The 16,327-nt window shown below is 37.1% G+C and overlaps 1 protein-coding gene across 25 annotated transcripts in view; it reads right to left on the bottom strand.

Annotated features, from left to right (window-relative positions):
* The window catches only part of LOC103024007 (neuronal cell adhesion molecule), a 124,375-nt gene that overhangs the window by 25,225 nt on the left and 82,823 nt on the right, over positions 1-16,327 (bottom strand). For 9 of the 25 annotated variants that reach the window (XM_049474505.1, XM_049474503.1, XM_049474507.1 and 6 more), the window contains 10 exons: positions 15,644-15,831; positions 12,808-12,825; positions 11,287-11,392; positions 9,370-9,566; positions 9,162-9,197; positions 7,987-8,109; positions 4,564-4,734; positions 3,929-3,988; positions 2,131-2,242; positions 830-1,014 (listed from right to left, as the gene is read on the bottom strand). In XM_049474505.1, the coding sequence (XP_049330462.1) occupies positions 830-1,014; positions 2,131-2,242; positions 3,929-3,988; positions 4,564-4,734; positions 7,987-8,109; positions 9,162-9,197; positions 9,370-9,566; positions 11,287-11,392; positions 12,808-12,825; positions 15,644-15,734 (1,099 nt within the window). In that variant the 5' untranslated portion in view covers positions 15,735-15,831. The remainder of the gene's footprint in view (positions 1-829; positions 1,015-2,130; positions 2,243-3,928; positions 3,989-4,563; positions 4,735-7,986; positions 8,110-9,161; positions 9,198-9,369; positions 9,567-11,286; positions 11,393-12,807; positions 12,826-15,643; positions 15,832-16,327) is intronic. The other 16 variants (XM_022672335.2, XM_049474516.1, XM_049474512.1 and 13 more) reach the window with 6 other exon arrangements.

The raw sequence follows: 16,327 nt of genomic DNA, 5'->3' as shown, positions 1-16,327 counted from the left end.
TTATTTTTTATTATCCATTGCATTCCAAAAGCCCTGTTTTGTTCGTAATTTTTATGCTAATTTAGGATCTCATTTGACAAAGTCTTTTAACTTCTAGGCTATACGTATATATACAGGCATCCTTCTGACACACTGTTTACAGTAAACAGAACTTACAGTAAAACCTCTTAATTCTACACTCTAAGAAATGTAAGTACAGATTTGTACTTAAAAGAGTACAAAGCTTGTCGCTGGGGCTGTACCTTTCATTAAGGTACAAACAAGTACCTTTCAGTGAAAGTCCTTTTTTGTACCCATGGTTTTTGTGCCAGTAAAGATTATAAAGATTATAAACATTATCATCAACTAAATATGGCTCAAAAACTAGATGATCCAAAATTGTCTGGCTTTTAAATAAAAAATGTGCAATTTAAATACATACTGTTTATTAGTACAGTGATGCAGAATACTAAATGTACCCTTTGGCTGGTTAAATGGTACAAATTTGTACTTATTGCTGTTAGAAATGACTTTGTACTTCAGAGGGAACAAATCTGACCCTGTAAAGACCAATATGGTACCTTTGAGGGTACAATTATGAAGAGTGTACCTTCGAGTACAAAAAAGTACTCATATCGTACCTCTGTTTTTTAGAGTGTATCAACATTCAAAATGTTTTCCTAAGACAATCTAATAACCGTATTTCCATCTTCAGTCCTGCTTGCTGACAGAACATCAGTTCGCCAGATAATAAAATCACGCATTGCATTTAAAAATCAATAAGAGGAAATGGAGAGAGCGCAAATGTGAGGTGAAGAGCTAGAGTGTTTTGTCGCCATCCATCTCCCACCTTTCACCGTTACTCTTATGTTGTGGTGGACGGAGCCCAGGCGGTTCTTGGCAGTGCAGCGGTATTCTCCAGCGTCTGCCTCAGAAACATTCACAATCCGCAGTGTTTTCTGAAAGTTCTGGAAGGAAGCTCTCTTAGTGGGGAGCTCGCCACTGACCTTACTCCAAGTGACCTCTGGAGTGGGGCTGGAGAGAGAGAGAGGGGGAACAGAGAAGAGAGGCAATAAGAGAGATGAAGAACAGAACAAAGCCGTGGCTTTACTCAATATATATATATATATATATATATATATATATATATATATATATATATATATATATATATATATATATACACACAATCTATTTGGTGTTGTATAACTTCAGGGCAAGGTATATTTCAATCGTGTTACACGGGAAGGTGAATATAGAATTAGGTGTCCTGCCCAAGGGCTCTAACTTATGTAATCTGGTACCAAAAGCTCATTTTAAAACTACAGGATTACTAAGCATTTTTTATCTTACACGTGATACTTTAACTTGAGTTAATCAAGTAAAATAATCTCATATGTAACGCATTTAATTTTCTTTAAAAAAATATTTTAATACTAACATTATGTTCTCTTATATTATGTTCATCCCATTCATTCATTTTTTATTCAGTTTGGAACTGTAAGTCTCTTTCAAATGTTAAAAAAATCATGCTAACAATATACTTTACTACAAAGCAGGTTCGTTTAATTTTAAAAAGTAACGTTATAAATAAAATAAATGTAAGAAAACTGTCCATTTAAATATTATGATAAAATATTATTTTCTATGCTAATAGATTAACAGAATTCACATAGAATTTTACCTAGCACCAAACACTTTATTAGTTTAAAATTGTATTTACCAATGCGTGGGATAACCAGAATTATTTTAATTCCAATTTGATTTTAGGGTGATCCTAAACGATAATCCTTCCAGATTATTCTGTTGTGTGGGGTGTATATAATACCCCAATCTTAACCTCAATGTTACATTGTAAAAAAAATATTTAATATTATCTGCATTACTGGCTTCGTTGATTATTATTTGCATTTATTATAAAGTAAATATTTTTTGAGCAAAATAATTCTAACTGCCCTCTTAGCTTTTTCTTTGCACAGTAGCATTTTTTTCTTTGTGAGAAACTCCAGTGAAGTGTTATGTTAAAACCATTGTTTATATGCATGATCTGAAAGGAATATCTCCTATGCTTTAAAACATAATTTCTCCTGTATTGTGGGCCAGGCATTAAGAGAGTTTCAGTTTATAGTAAAGAAATAAGAATTGACTTACAGTCCCTGAGCAATGCACTCCATCTCCAGAACCTGTCCTCTTAGAACCATCTTTGAGCTGACAGAACCTTCTGGAACCATAAATATAGGGGGTCTCTCCTCTGATGGGGCGTCTGAAGTGAGAATAATAAGTATAAACAAGTATAATCACACGCTCATTTTTTCATCAAGTTGACAATTAAACCTAACATACAAACCAGAAAATGCAATGCTAGTCATTTTAAATTGATGCACTGTTCGATTCGGAGGACTTTTTAAATATAATTAAAAGCTTTCTCTGTAGTTTTTTTTTTTAATGTACATAAAAGCAATAAAAACACTTTTCTATTCAGCAAAAAAATCACAGCCAAAGCTAGTTTTTGGCTCAGGCATCAAAACTTCTAACACATACAACATCCTTAAGGCAGAGAGTCATGGAACATGTAGTTTTGTATTCTGTACGTTATGCTCTGCTAATTGACTCCTAAGTGCCTTGGTGGCAGATGTGGAACATTTCAATCTATCAAACATAATTAATGAACAAATAAGAAGTAGCAAAATGAGAAAATGTAATACACAGGGCCACATTTACCATAACTGCTAGCACCTCATTTTTGTAACATGACTTTTTGTAGATGGGATGTCAATTTGTAGATGGGTTGATTTGAGGTCGTGCTAAAAGCTTAAGTAAATTAGACCCATAAAGTGAACATGAGGTTGTACAATGAGAAATGAGCAGATGGAAGATGTGAGCTGTAGAATGGCAGGATAAAATGAGTGAAAGGATGAGCAGAGAAAGAAAGGACAATAACAGATGATTTAGCTAGCATTTTTATCTAAAATCCTGTGTTAAGTGTTATACTCATTTTTTCATGCTATTGTTTAAAACTAGCATGTGCCAGGTTAAACAAACATGAAAGCAAGAATGCAAAGATTTAGAGCTAACTTCCAATTGAAATAAGTAAAAGTGAAAGCCTTTTGAATGACTAATACAAATAATTCACTGAAAACATAATTATAACCTTCTGAGACCTGGACTTTAGCTTGGTGTGTGTCACACCACTTCTGTCTATTTAGGAGGACCTAACAAGTATAAAATCTTAACTTTGTCTTCTTATAGGAAGTCGTTTTTGCAAAAAAAATAAATAAATAAAATAATAATAATAATATATCCTTGTCATTTGGGATCAGCCGGACCCAATTAGTCAAAAACTAAATTTTAGCTTTGTACAGAAAGTAAAAAACATAGTTTCAAATATAAAATTCTATGAGATTATTTCACCTGTCCCTTCAGTTTCTGTCTGGACTGGCTGTAGAAACTTTTGACTGGGATTACCGCCATCTTGTTTTCAATAACTTAACTATAATGTTGTCATGTGACCACTAGATAGTACAGGCGGTGTCTCCATATAAAGCTAAAGGGTCAACCTTTTAAAAAATTAAGTATAATGGTGTAGAGAAGCAGAAATGTAATGTCCTCATATGAGGACGCTGGGTCTCAAGAGGATAATACAATAAAGCAACAGGCTTAGCGAAAGAAGCACCCCAGGCAAAGAACAATATTGTTTCCATGTATTCAGAAAAGTTACTTTTGTTATTTAAATTAAAGCAGTTAATACATTAGATGAAACAGGAAGAGAAGAAAAAAATTGAGAGGGTAAGAAGTTTATAAAATGATTGTTTGGAGCAGGTAAGGAAAGATAGATTGAAGACTGTGGTTAGTAAACTGCGCTGTGCAGCTGGTTAAACTATGATGAGGGTTAATATCTAGGGCTGGTTAAACCATCAAGGCGCAATCACTAGGGGGCGGCATCACTCACCACCAAAAAAATCATCAGTCTCATTCAAATAAGCTGCCATTGTCTCATTGATTGCATCCACTGGAACACAACAGAAGGTCAAACACATGAATCATGATATTTATCAAAAGAAAAAAAAAATCAGAAAGTGACTGAACTAATCATGCCTGTGGACAGAAAATAAAGGAAATACACAAATAATGTAGAAATAAAGAATGAAAAAGCTAAACTGAACATGAGGTCAATAGTGGAGCACTGAATTTACTTAATTAAAATGTGTACATGATTTTAACATTAATAAAACAAACTAATATTATTAATTTTGTATAAGTAAGCAAACTGATTCCAGTAAACATGGCCGTTTCCAGAGAAGTTGCACAGCTGTGCATTCAGTAGCATTTTCCAATAAACAAGCTCATCTCAAGAGTACCCTCCTTTGTTGCTGAGAGGGAGCTGACAGAGCTTTAAAGCAATGAATGGAGGTTTGGAGGCTTTTATGGCAACCTTCTCAAACAAAAAAACCCATGTGAGGTCTGACAATGGTCCCCATTGAGAGCTGGTGTCATCAGATGAGTGTGTTATAATAATCATAACTGCGGGAAGCTACGCCTCAGCTTCTGTCCTACAGATGTACGAAGTAGTCATAAGGGACTCACTGTTGAGGACGCGGACGGTGATGGGCTGCTTCTGCTGAATGGTCTGTGTGTGGGGGAAGCGTGCGTAACAGATGTAGTCACTTCTGGAATCGTCCGTCACAACGTTGGAGAAGTAAAGATCTCCATTCAGACCCTGAGAGACGCGGCGGCTCTGAGGAAGGCGCTGGAAATCTGTGAAGAGGAGAATGAGGAAACGAGAGAAAAGTGAGAGAGAGAGACATTTAGCAGCTGATTTTTGTGGAGACACAGAACTCCCTTACCAGAGGTGTCAAATAACTAAGTACAAATCTTTCATTATCTTACTAAAGTAGAACTTTTGGTTATCTATACTTTTCAGATGACTTTTTCTTCTACTACTTATCCTATCTTCTCATCATAAAAAAAACCTATTAAGATAAATCTCTCCATGTGGATTGAGTGAATCTGATTGTGATTGGATGAGAACTATATACATATATTATTCCGACACCCTACTGGTTTATATGTGATCCATCACACCTGCACACGTCACGTCACACTTCAGCAAGAACATAGCAGGTGTATGTAGCCTAGTATGAAGATGATCCGTGCAGAGACTCAAGAGAACTCGAGCCAAATGTCACACCACTTTAAGTGGTTTTGAAATCAGCACTTTTACTTGAGTGAAAAGCTTGAGTTGATACTTCAACTTCTACACAAGTATTTTTTAAACCCTAGAATTTACACTTCTACCTGAAAAATTAATGTAAATACTTTTTCACAATTTTGCCCTTTACTGCCCGGTATGTCATTATTTACTTTACATTCCAACATTACCACCTAGCTCACTATAAACACTAAAATAAAAATCACATTGCTTCAATTTTGTACATTTTCAGAACCTTATTTTTGTTTAATATTACCTTTATTCACTTCAATGCATGTAAGAATTGTTATTACTGATGCTGGTAATTACTGTATAAATACATTATGTGATTTATATTATTTTTTTTATTATTATTAGAATTTTTTATTTGCCAGATGTGTAACCGTTGTAAGCCATAGCAACCATATAGCAACACCTTAGCAACCACATGGAATGCCGTAGTTTCCAACACCATAGAAAACCACCGGGCAATCACTTATCTATCATGTTACAACCACCAAGCAACACAACTACTTGGAATACTTGGAATACTAATTGGAATACCAACAAATTAGCAGTATCATAGCAACCTAGGCAGTATCTTATCAAATCTTGGGATATCATAGCAATCACATTTAGACCAATATAAAAACACAACATAACACCCACCTAGCAATTATTGTCAAAGCAACCACTTGGCAACTCAATACCAACATCTAAGAATACAACTGCAACCACTCAGAAACAGTATAGCAACCCCCTGGAATACAGTAGCAACCACCTAGCAACAATGTAGCAACAAATCAATGAGCACCATTGGAAAAAATGGATTACAATGTCAACAACATAGCAACTGCATAGCTACTACTGCATATGCAACCATTCAGTGTTTTCTTTAGGAATCTAGTTTATTTATGGTTGTATTGTCTTTATTGTAACTACTGTTACTATGCTTTGACAATACTGAACTAATTACAGTCATATTAATATAGCTACTCTGAGTCTTAAATATTGAAAAAAGAGCTGCAGATGCAGTGAGAAAATGGAAGCAGGGGGAGTGACAGAAAGAAGGGATATAGTATAGGAAGAGAAAGATAGAAAACGAGAATAGTGTAACAGAATAGAGAGAAGAGATGTAAGACAGAGAGATAGAATAAAGGAAGGAGACTGAGAGGGGAAAAAGAGGACAGAGGGGATTTATAGAGAAAATAAGAGAGAGGAAGACAGTGGAGAGAGGGAGGTGACAGTGAGCAGCGAAGGGTGACAGGTAAGGCTAGTGTGAGGTAAGACTTTCATGGTGTAGAAGAGACTGGGTGACAGCTACATGCTTGGGCAGGTAGACAGAGTGATGTAGAGTAAGAAGAGGGAGCGAGGGAGAGAGAAAAAGGAAGAGGGAGAGAAAGAGAGAGAGAGAGAGGGAAAGGAGGCCGTTTACTGCTAGCCCTGTTACTGAAGTGGGTGAATGCTGTAAAACATGACACAGTACCATAAAAATGGAAAGGCCTAAAAGCAATCCTGAAGTAATGTAGCTTGTAATGTGACAGCAGGCGTAAGCTCATATATTCAGTTGTGAGAACAGCCGAGCTAGGTTGGCTGGGTTTTATAACACGCGCTGATTCTCTGCTGCAATGCAACATCACACAGGACTGATCCTAGAAAAGCTCACCAATCTTTTCACAGCAATTTTTTCACAGCAAGTCTTTTTTTATCTTAAATCAAGTAGAACTAGCCAAAAAACTATAACATAACCAAAAAACAGTATTTTTTCCAAGATATTTATCTTTATTGTCTTAAAGAACCATTAAGGATGACATTTTCTGTAGGAACTCATAACATAATCAGGATGTATCATCAGATATTAAGAAAACAGGCTGGCTTAAAGCACTGACAGCTCTTGTCAGTAGAGTTTCAGACAGTATTTTGTTATTTGAAACTGTGCAGTACATCACGAAAATCTTCGTGGGATGTAACCTTAGAATCTGCCCACCGCTATTCCCCCAGTCCCATTTCCTCACCAGGTTGACAGGTTTAGACAACAGAAAATAAACAGTGTGTGACAGCCATAGAAATGGCCAAGCTTGCTATTTTTCTGATTAACAGGTAATCACTAAGCTTCAGTAAGGTTGCTGACCTTATCTGGGTAATTTACCACCACTAACACTAGTGTAGTAGACATGGGCATTTTGGACTATAAAACGTATATATTTACTGATCAGCTACAGTGTAATGAGAAAGACTCATCATCGCTGGCCTCTTTGTGTAAATCTGGCAACCCAGAGGGAGCGGGTGTGGCAGAAAACTCTTTTCAGTGTTGGAAAAAATGGACTCCAGTAGCCATTTCACACACTCTGAAGCTAATTTTAAAAGTTTATAGTTTTAAAAAATACATATCTGGTTATTAAACAATTATTAATGTAAACAGTCAATCACTCGTCAATCATACCATAGTTGTATGTGGCAGCCCTAATGTTGATACCTAAAAATGTTGCCCCCATGTGTTTGGCAAACATCATAACACTGTAAAGATCAATATGAAGTTTGTCCTTCTTTAGTTCCGACAACAATTATAAAAATTGTGGAACGTGCTATTTTGTTTCGTGCTTTTTCTTTTCTATATAGTTTTGTTTACCTCACATGTAATAAGCACTCTTCTCTGAGCCTCTGAAGAGCTGCACTATTGCTAACAACATCTCAGCTGAAAGTGTAATTTACAACATCAACATGCTGTATGTTGATGTAATGCTGGAGGGAAGATGCATTGCCTGTACATGAGGCCCAGTTGTGCTGAGATTTGTTCACAGCTTAAAGAAAATGCTTACTGTTGTCCATCCAGAAGATGATGGGAGGCGGCAGTCCTGCAGGTGGTCTGCATGGCAGCACTAAATGTGTGCCCTCCTGAATGACGTATGGTTTGATCTTTTCTTTGGACCACAGAGGGGATCCTACAGGACACAGCACAAAACACCACAGCACTGTTTACAGGAGATATATTCTTTAAACCACAGCAAAACAATGTTAGTTTCGGAGCAATGAGGGAAGAAATGGAACGGGAAGAATATGAAATGCAAATAAAAAACTCTTTTACCCTAAATGTTTTAATAAGATATTTTTGAAATTTGTTTTTTTAACATAGAACTGGATTTATGAGGTTAATGTAGTTGACAAATAATGGAGGTTTAGCAAAGTGTGTGCTTGAATTATTAATGCATGCTGCATATTTTGTAGAAAATGGACAAAAACACAGACTAATAATGAGCTATAGGATGGTCTGGGCTGGTAAAGCAATGGTAGTTTTCAATTTTCCTAACCCTTAAACTAGCTAGAACTACCCTATCACACAATAAAGCGTAAATAAAGACTTCCAAAAAAAAGTATAAAGTGCTGTCTTTGACCCCTGGCCATTAAGAGCTGTACTATTGCCAGGAATTGAACCGGTGGATCTCTCAATGATAGATCCAACACATAGACAAGACATACTTCTGTGCATTTTAAAAGATAATAGTACTTCTTATAGTGTCATAAACTACAGAATAATGTCTATTTGACACTATTTAACATTTTCAAAGAAAATACACTTTACATGATACTAATTGGTGGAGTATATGTATCTATTGTCAGTGTCAAAGTCTATTAATTTTTAAAGCAAATCGAATCTGCAGCAACTCATTATACATTTTCGGGGCACCCACAGAAAGCAATCTGCCCCACCCTCAGTTTCAGCTTTGACTTTGGAACCACTAGCCGAAGCTGATTGGCAGATCTTAGGGACCGTGCTGGGACATACTGCTTGTTAGCTGTATTAGCCTCAGAAATCCAGTACAAAAAAAGCAAAAAGCAAACCTTTAACACCACACATGTCTTAGCTGATTAACAATGTTTGGGATAAAGGGGAAGTTGTGTCAAAATATCAAATCCTAATAAAATATCAAATTGAGGTGAATAAAGCTGGGAACACTGAGGAAACTCTGCATGCTCTGAGTCTGAATTCAAATACCTTCCATAATAAGTGCTTTGATGATGGCAAACGTGTCTTTTTACACAGAGATGATGAAAAGAAAACAAGATTAGCGATGAGAAAAGAAAGCCATTTAAATAAAAGATGAGCAGATGACCAAACAAGCACAAATCATATGAATAAGATGGAAAAACCCAGTGAGTTAGCAGAAATATTAGTGATGTGATCTGTAAAAAGGTTAACATACTTGACTGTCGAATGACAATGTTGTTGGAGACGGCTGTTCCATGCTCGTTACGGGCAGTGCACTGGTAAACACCCTCATAAGCCTCTGCCTTCTCCCCTCCACTGATGTCAATGACCAGAGTGCCAGAATGAGACTTCATGTTCACTCTCGAGTCTTTATCAATGTCAAAATGTATGCCATTCTTCGTCCACGAGAAGCTGTAGGTGCACAGTGAGGAAAGATTTTAACCACAGCTAAAATAGCAGCACATCTCATCACATCATCTATCATTATCTCTTTCAGTAGGTAATGTAGTCAACATTACCACAGGGCCATTCAGCATGCTCAACATCCATTATACTGTTTAAATCAAATACACAACATTATGTTTAATAAATAACATATCACACATTAATCAATTTCTATCAGATTTGATATTTCTTGCTCCTGAGCATCCCCACCACTAAAAGACACACTTTTCACAAAAATGTTACAAGCTGATGGACACAGAATCATTGTTAAAAGTAAAAGAAGCATCTGAATTTAGGGTTATAACTGGTTACACAATTCCCTCGATTATTATTCTGCCTCCTTCACCTCCTTCAGTTACATTCTGTAGTTTCTGACTTCCTGTCTGCCCGAGGAAGTCAGGCTTCACTTTAAAAGATGTTTAGGATGGGAGCCAAGTGGTGCAGCGGTCTAAAGCAAAGCCACTATGAGCGAAAGGTTGCAGTTTTTTTTTAACCCCCACTCATGCAGCTTTGCCATCAAGCTGCCGGCGCTCAGAGGGAGCAAGATTGGCCCTGCTCCCTCCAGGTGGGTAGATGGCGCTCTCTCCCCACATCACTACTAGGGTGATGTCCGCAGCACAGGGCGTCTGTGAGCTGATGTATCAGAACCGAGCCGCTGCGCTTTCCTCCGAGCACGCTGACTACTCAGCAATGCTGCATCAGCAAGTTTTGGATAAACTTTTTAATTTCTAATGGTCACATCGCAGGATGTCATATAAGCATATGCAATGTCATATAAGGTCATTTAACATTTGACATCAATGGAAACATCTACACTATTCTATTTTTCAATCTACCAAAGGCAGATTACAGTGTACATTGGCCCTATATCATTCATTTTACTTCTTTACCTCTGTTGAAAGGAGGTGAAAGTTCCTGTATTTTTAAATATCACAAGATTCATGTAGAACTACCAAATAATGCAAAATTTGTTTTGTTTCCAATATTGTTCATTTATTGTGAATAGCAACAGCTATGGATTATTATGTATCAATTGTTACTTATGTATATTAGTGTGTGTCCTCTTCAGTAAGAAAGGACACATTCCCATTTACCATATTATCACAGCGGGAAGTTAAACACTATCCTCTTACTTACATAACACTTACTTTTCATAGACTCTCACACAGATAAAACATTCTGCCACTTATTCTGACTTAAATACTTGAAGAGCCCTTATTAATATTCCTTCAGATTAATGGAGCTCTAAATCCAACCACAGGAGTGATATAATCATCAGGAGCCTTTGCCAAAATCAGAGAGAACAAAGCACAGAATATTCATAACCTAAAGAAACCATCCGTTATCTCAGTCCGTTTGGCCCAATCAGAATAGAATGTGGGATGGAAATATGCATAAAAGCTTTGATTGCCCTTTTGTCAGATCATATTTGCTGTGCGCCAGGCCTTCTGCTACGTACTGTGATTCTTAAGGCATATTTAGTTTGCACTTTATAGAATTGTATATTGTGTTTTACTGTAGACAGTTCTTTTCCTGTGCCTCAGGAGGTCCATGAAATCCTCTTATCGTGGCTCAGTACAAGAGGATTGGTGAGTCCGTAGTGTATAAAGAGCCTGTGTAAAAATGATTGTTCGACACATAAAGCGAGTATTCATGTACATGAATGGCCACGGCATAAATGACTTACCTCGGATGAGGCTTTCCTTTAGCTTCACAGTGAATGACGATGTTCTCTCGAGGGTCAACAATGTAGTCCTTAGGAGACTGGTGGGTTATGGTTGGAGGCTGTGGCACTAAGGTCACATAGAGACACATAAATCAGCAAACAGCAGTGACAAGCACGCTTTAAAAAAAAGTGATGCACTGAATTCATTTTCTTGATTGAACTATGTATATAGTTTGCACCAAATTGAAGTATAGAGAAAGACAGAAAAGCGTTAATATAATATACTTCTACTTATACTTCACTACATACTTTTAAGAAGGTAATAATAATAATAATAATAATAATACTTTTACTCTGATACATTTCTAGCCAGACAATGCCAATCACGATTATTACCACCCACTGTGCTGTCCACTGTGGGTGGTAATGCCCTTTATTGTGTGCTTCTGGAACTAATTTGACACTGAGGATTGAGGAATGTTATCTGTGTTTTCTGACTCATAGTTCAAATTCAGTGCATCACTTTTTTCACAACAGTAACACAAACCAACACAGCAGGATCTCATGCGGGATGTGTCTGTTTCTATACAAGCAAGACAAGAGCAAAGCAAAAAAGCACATCAAATAAAAAATAATAAAATAAAGATATCTGCACAACACCATTATCATGCAAGACTGTATATTTATAGACTGGCTAAAGGGACATTCTGGCCAAAGTTAAAAAATACCCATCACTGCATCTGTTGTTACAGCGGAGCCACAAAATAAACATATTTTTTTGGTATGAGGACTAAGAACACTCCTTTCTGAGGATATTATACCTGATGAAGGTAGAAGGAATAAAAAAAACTAGAAGACAATACTCCGGTGATTCATTTCAGAGGAAAATGTCTTTAATAATTAAATTACAATCAAGGTAATAGATTGGGCAAATAAAAAATAGCATATTTTATCCTTGGCTAAGCTACCGGTTAGAAAACCATATTAATTCTCAGTGGTTATATGACATTTGTATAACATGTGCTGGGTTTATAGCCTGAGAATATTATGATTAATGAAAACAATTAAATAATAACATAAAAAAAACAGTGCATTTAATTTGAATATCATGCTGAGCTTCAGGAATTGTGCCAGAAGAAGTAGAATGCTAACTTCATACTTTTAGCTCAGAATGCCCCTTTAATTAAACCTGTTTATGGGTAGATTCTGACAGCACTACACACTGCAAAAAAAAAAACAATCTAGAGAATCTTCATCAGCTGACCGACCATCCTGTTGAAGGAGAGCAAAGCAACCAAGAGTGGCAAACACAGGTCCAGAAATTAAAGCTCCATGTAAAACAATAGCTTATTCCATTCTGGACCTGGATTTGCCACCTCTACAAGCTATAAACCTCTGCACAGTGGGTGCATGCAAAATAATATTGCCTCTCAGTCGTATGCAACAGAAGAACAAGCAAAACTGCAGCACTCAAAAGCAATATCCAAACCAAACTGTCAAAACAACCCTGACACACAACAATCACACCAAGAAATGACTTACATCCTTCCAGAACTTTTGCTTTATTCCCCAACAGCAGAGAAGGAAAATAATGACAAGCGTTAAATAGATGTAAAGTTTAAAGGCTTGTGGATTTAAGGCATTTAATGGTCTATAATCTGCAGTCTATAATTAGGATCGTTTTACATGATGCAGGTGCACACACTATGCCTCATTCACCAAGGTCTTCCTAACAATTTTGTTCAGAAGATTTGTTCCTGAAAAAGCCCAAACAAAAAAGTCTCTATTAGGGTTATAATGTGTTTATAACCCACATAATTACTCACAGCTCGGCTCTTATAATGAAGGATCCCATTGTCCTTAACATTGTGTGCGCTTTAATAAGAAATTTCTGCCTAAAATCAGCTGTTAAATAAGGCCTATTTTCCTGAATCTGCTGTTAAAAGCTTCTAATTATATGTGCTATTCTGTGATTGTTGGTCTTTTATGTTCTTTTTTACAACCTGCTAGAGGCACAAATATTCTGCTATCTATGGTATCACCAAAACATTTGTAACACCTCTATTGTTAGGAATGTAAATGCTGCCAGAGCTGCTAACTGCACTGTGTGTCTTTGGTGAAGTGTAATTTTGAATGACAGGGTCATTAGACACTTCTACTTTTATGAGACAGAAAAAAAAAATTATTAAACACATTTTATTCTTTATATTGCAAAAAGAAATACGGTTATCATGTATTGATATCAGAATTTCTCAACTGTTTCTCAACACTGAGGCTGTGATTGAAATTGATAGGCCCAATCCCATTTCTAATTTGTACCCCTATTCCTTGTTTTCAAGTACACACTAAGAAATATAAGTACAGATTTGTACTTAAAAGAGTACAAAGCTTGTCGCTGGGGCTGTACCTTATATTGAGGTACAAAAAAGTACCTTTCAGTGAAAGTCCTTTTTTGTACCCATGGTTTTTGTGCCAGTAAAGATTATAAAGATTAAAAACATTATCATCAACTAAATTTGGCTCAAAAACTTGATGATCCAAAATTGTCTGGCTTTCAAATAAAAAAATGTGCAATTTAAATATATATTGTTTATTAGTGCAGTGATGCAGAATACTGAATGTACCCTTTGGCTGGTTAAATGGTACAAATTTGTACTTATTGCTGTTAGGAATGACTTTGTACTTCAGAGGGAACAAATCTGACCCTGTAAAGACCAGTATTGTACCTTTGAAGGTACAATTATAAAGAGTGTACCTTTAAGTACAAAAAAGTACTCATATCGTACCTCTATTTTTTAGAGTGTATAACAAGGAGAAAGGTTCAAATCCTTCCTCTAAGTATTGGGACAACCCTTCGACAAGCACCCGATACTTCATCAGGTCACCCTGCTGGGCCGATCTGAAAGCAGTGGAGTTCAGCTAAAGTTCAGCAACCTAGCTGCTGGTTAACATGGCATTGTATGTCTAAAGAAAGAGGGCAGGTGTTGCAGCAATTCATTATAATTGTCCCTTCCTTAATTTTTATGTGATGTGAAGCTGAAATTAGTTTTTATTTTATTTGTCTGTTCCACCATAAATGCTGATGGAACAGGAAAGTTAGCTAGCTACTGAGACAAACTACTAGAACATTTTAAAGAAAACAATGCCACTACCCATGAAACGATATTATGGTAATATAGTGGTTATTGTCATTTTTAACAAGGAAAACATTTTTCTTTCTTTTTGTTTTAAGAGTGCCTACCCTTCGAGCCTAACAAGAATTGGGACATGTTCCCTCTAGGTGCACACACAAAACAGAGGGGTAGGGCTAAGTGGTAGGGCCAAGAGGTAAAATGTGATTGGGCCTAATTAGCACTAGAAAGACAAATGAATTCAGACACTTCTTAATCACCATGCATCAGAACCAGTCATATTAATAAACAGCTGTGTTTAATGCTATGCAAACACATTCTGAATTCAGAACTAAAGTTCTTAAACATCTTAAACCAGTAAAAAATTGTACAACTAGTTGTGTCAATCTCTAAAGTCCTAAGCTAACTTTTAGTTTGGAAATGTTTTGGAGTTATGTAAAATGATCTACATTTTTATCAGGAACGCAGTCAACTCATGTGTGACCATATTTCAAGCTCTGACATCTGACTTCTGAAGTAAATAAAAGGCAGCTTTAGTCCCATACCCATGTAGTCTTCTCTAGAGGCTCTTTATGGATCACAAGGACATGGATAGCTGAAGGTAGAGTTACAGCACAGAGCTGTCAGTGGAGTCAGCAGAACTAATGTTCAGCCCCTACACAACTCATCCTTCAGTAGCGTAATACTCCATGAATCAAGGCCATAATGCAGGGGAATCACACTTTAAAGAGCCGGGAAGCTGCTGTGAATTCTGACCTTGTCTTGTCACTGATAATATTCTCTCTCTCTCTTTTTCTCTTTATCTCTAGCTCTCTTTCTCTCTATCCCTCGTACCCTCCCTTCCCATATTTCTCTCTCTCTCACTTTCTTTAACTCTGTATCTCTTTCTCTCTATCTCTACCCCCTCTATTTCTCACCCATCTCACTCTTTTTCTCTCTGTCTCTCAGTGTGTGTAATCATCATCGTTTACTAATGTATCAGTCTGGGTATAGCAGCGTTCAGTAAATATATACTCACCCAGCTCTGCAAACTGAGCACACTGTGAACAGAGGCCTCTGCACTCTACTGATCTTTAGTATCAGGAGATGCTGGATGACAGAAATATCTGAGCCTGCTTTCAGAGCTGCTGTGTGTGTGTGTGTGTGTGTGTGAAGGAGAGCTATGTAGGGCGCTGCTCAGAGTGTGTGTATATATATATATGTGTGTGTATGTGTGAGTGTGAGTGTGTGTTTGTTTTGGTACTCACGGTCAAGAGGGACCTCCAGTGCCGTGACCACATTACCCAAGGAAAGCAACAGCAGCAGCAGCGTCCAGCAATCTCTCAACCTGTCCATCATCAGCGCAAGTGACCAATAGGCCTCCTTTAGACAGAGCTTAGTCCCGCCTCTCTCCTCAATCAGGACAGCAGAGCAGCTTACCCAAGAACATCCACCACTGCAAAGAGAGAGAGAAAGAACAGAGAGAACAGAGAGAGAGAGAGAGAGAGAGAGAGAGAGAGAAAGAGGGCGAGAGAGAATGTCAACAACTGCAACAGTGGATAGGGAGTCAGGATTGGGGACAGAAAAGAACAGAAAAAGGAGAGATGTGGAGCAGGAAAGGGGAGGAGGGAGAGACTGGGGATAGAGGGAGAAGAGTCAAAGAATGGAGCGCATCGAAATGCAGCACAGTGAAAAGGACAAGCAGATTGACAGCAGCAGGAACCCTACAGCACGATAACACCTCTCATCCATTCACTGTTACGTAAATAGCTCGGAGAGTGATGCAAATAGCAGCTTTACATTTGCATTCTGATTTACATTTATTCATTTGCCAGAAGCTTTTATCCAGACTGATTTATTGAAATGTAAGGCGAAGTAAGGCAAGAGCCAACTTGGATGCATATGTTACGTGACTGTATTTTAATTTCAACAAGAGTACAAACTGCTGTTGG

The sequence above is a fragment of the Astyanax mexicanus genome, chromosome 2 (genome assembly GCF_023375975.1).
Source record: "Astyanax mexicanus isolate ESR-SI-001 chromosome 2, AstMex3_surface, whole genome shotgun sequence".
Lineage (NCBI taxonomy): Eukaryota > Metazoa > Chordata > Actinopteri > Characiformes > Acestrorhamphidae > Astyanax > Astyanax mexicanus.
Note: the sequence above shows the minus strand (reverse complement) of the source record. Positions and strands in the feature narration are given on the sequence as shown.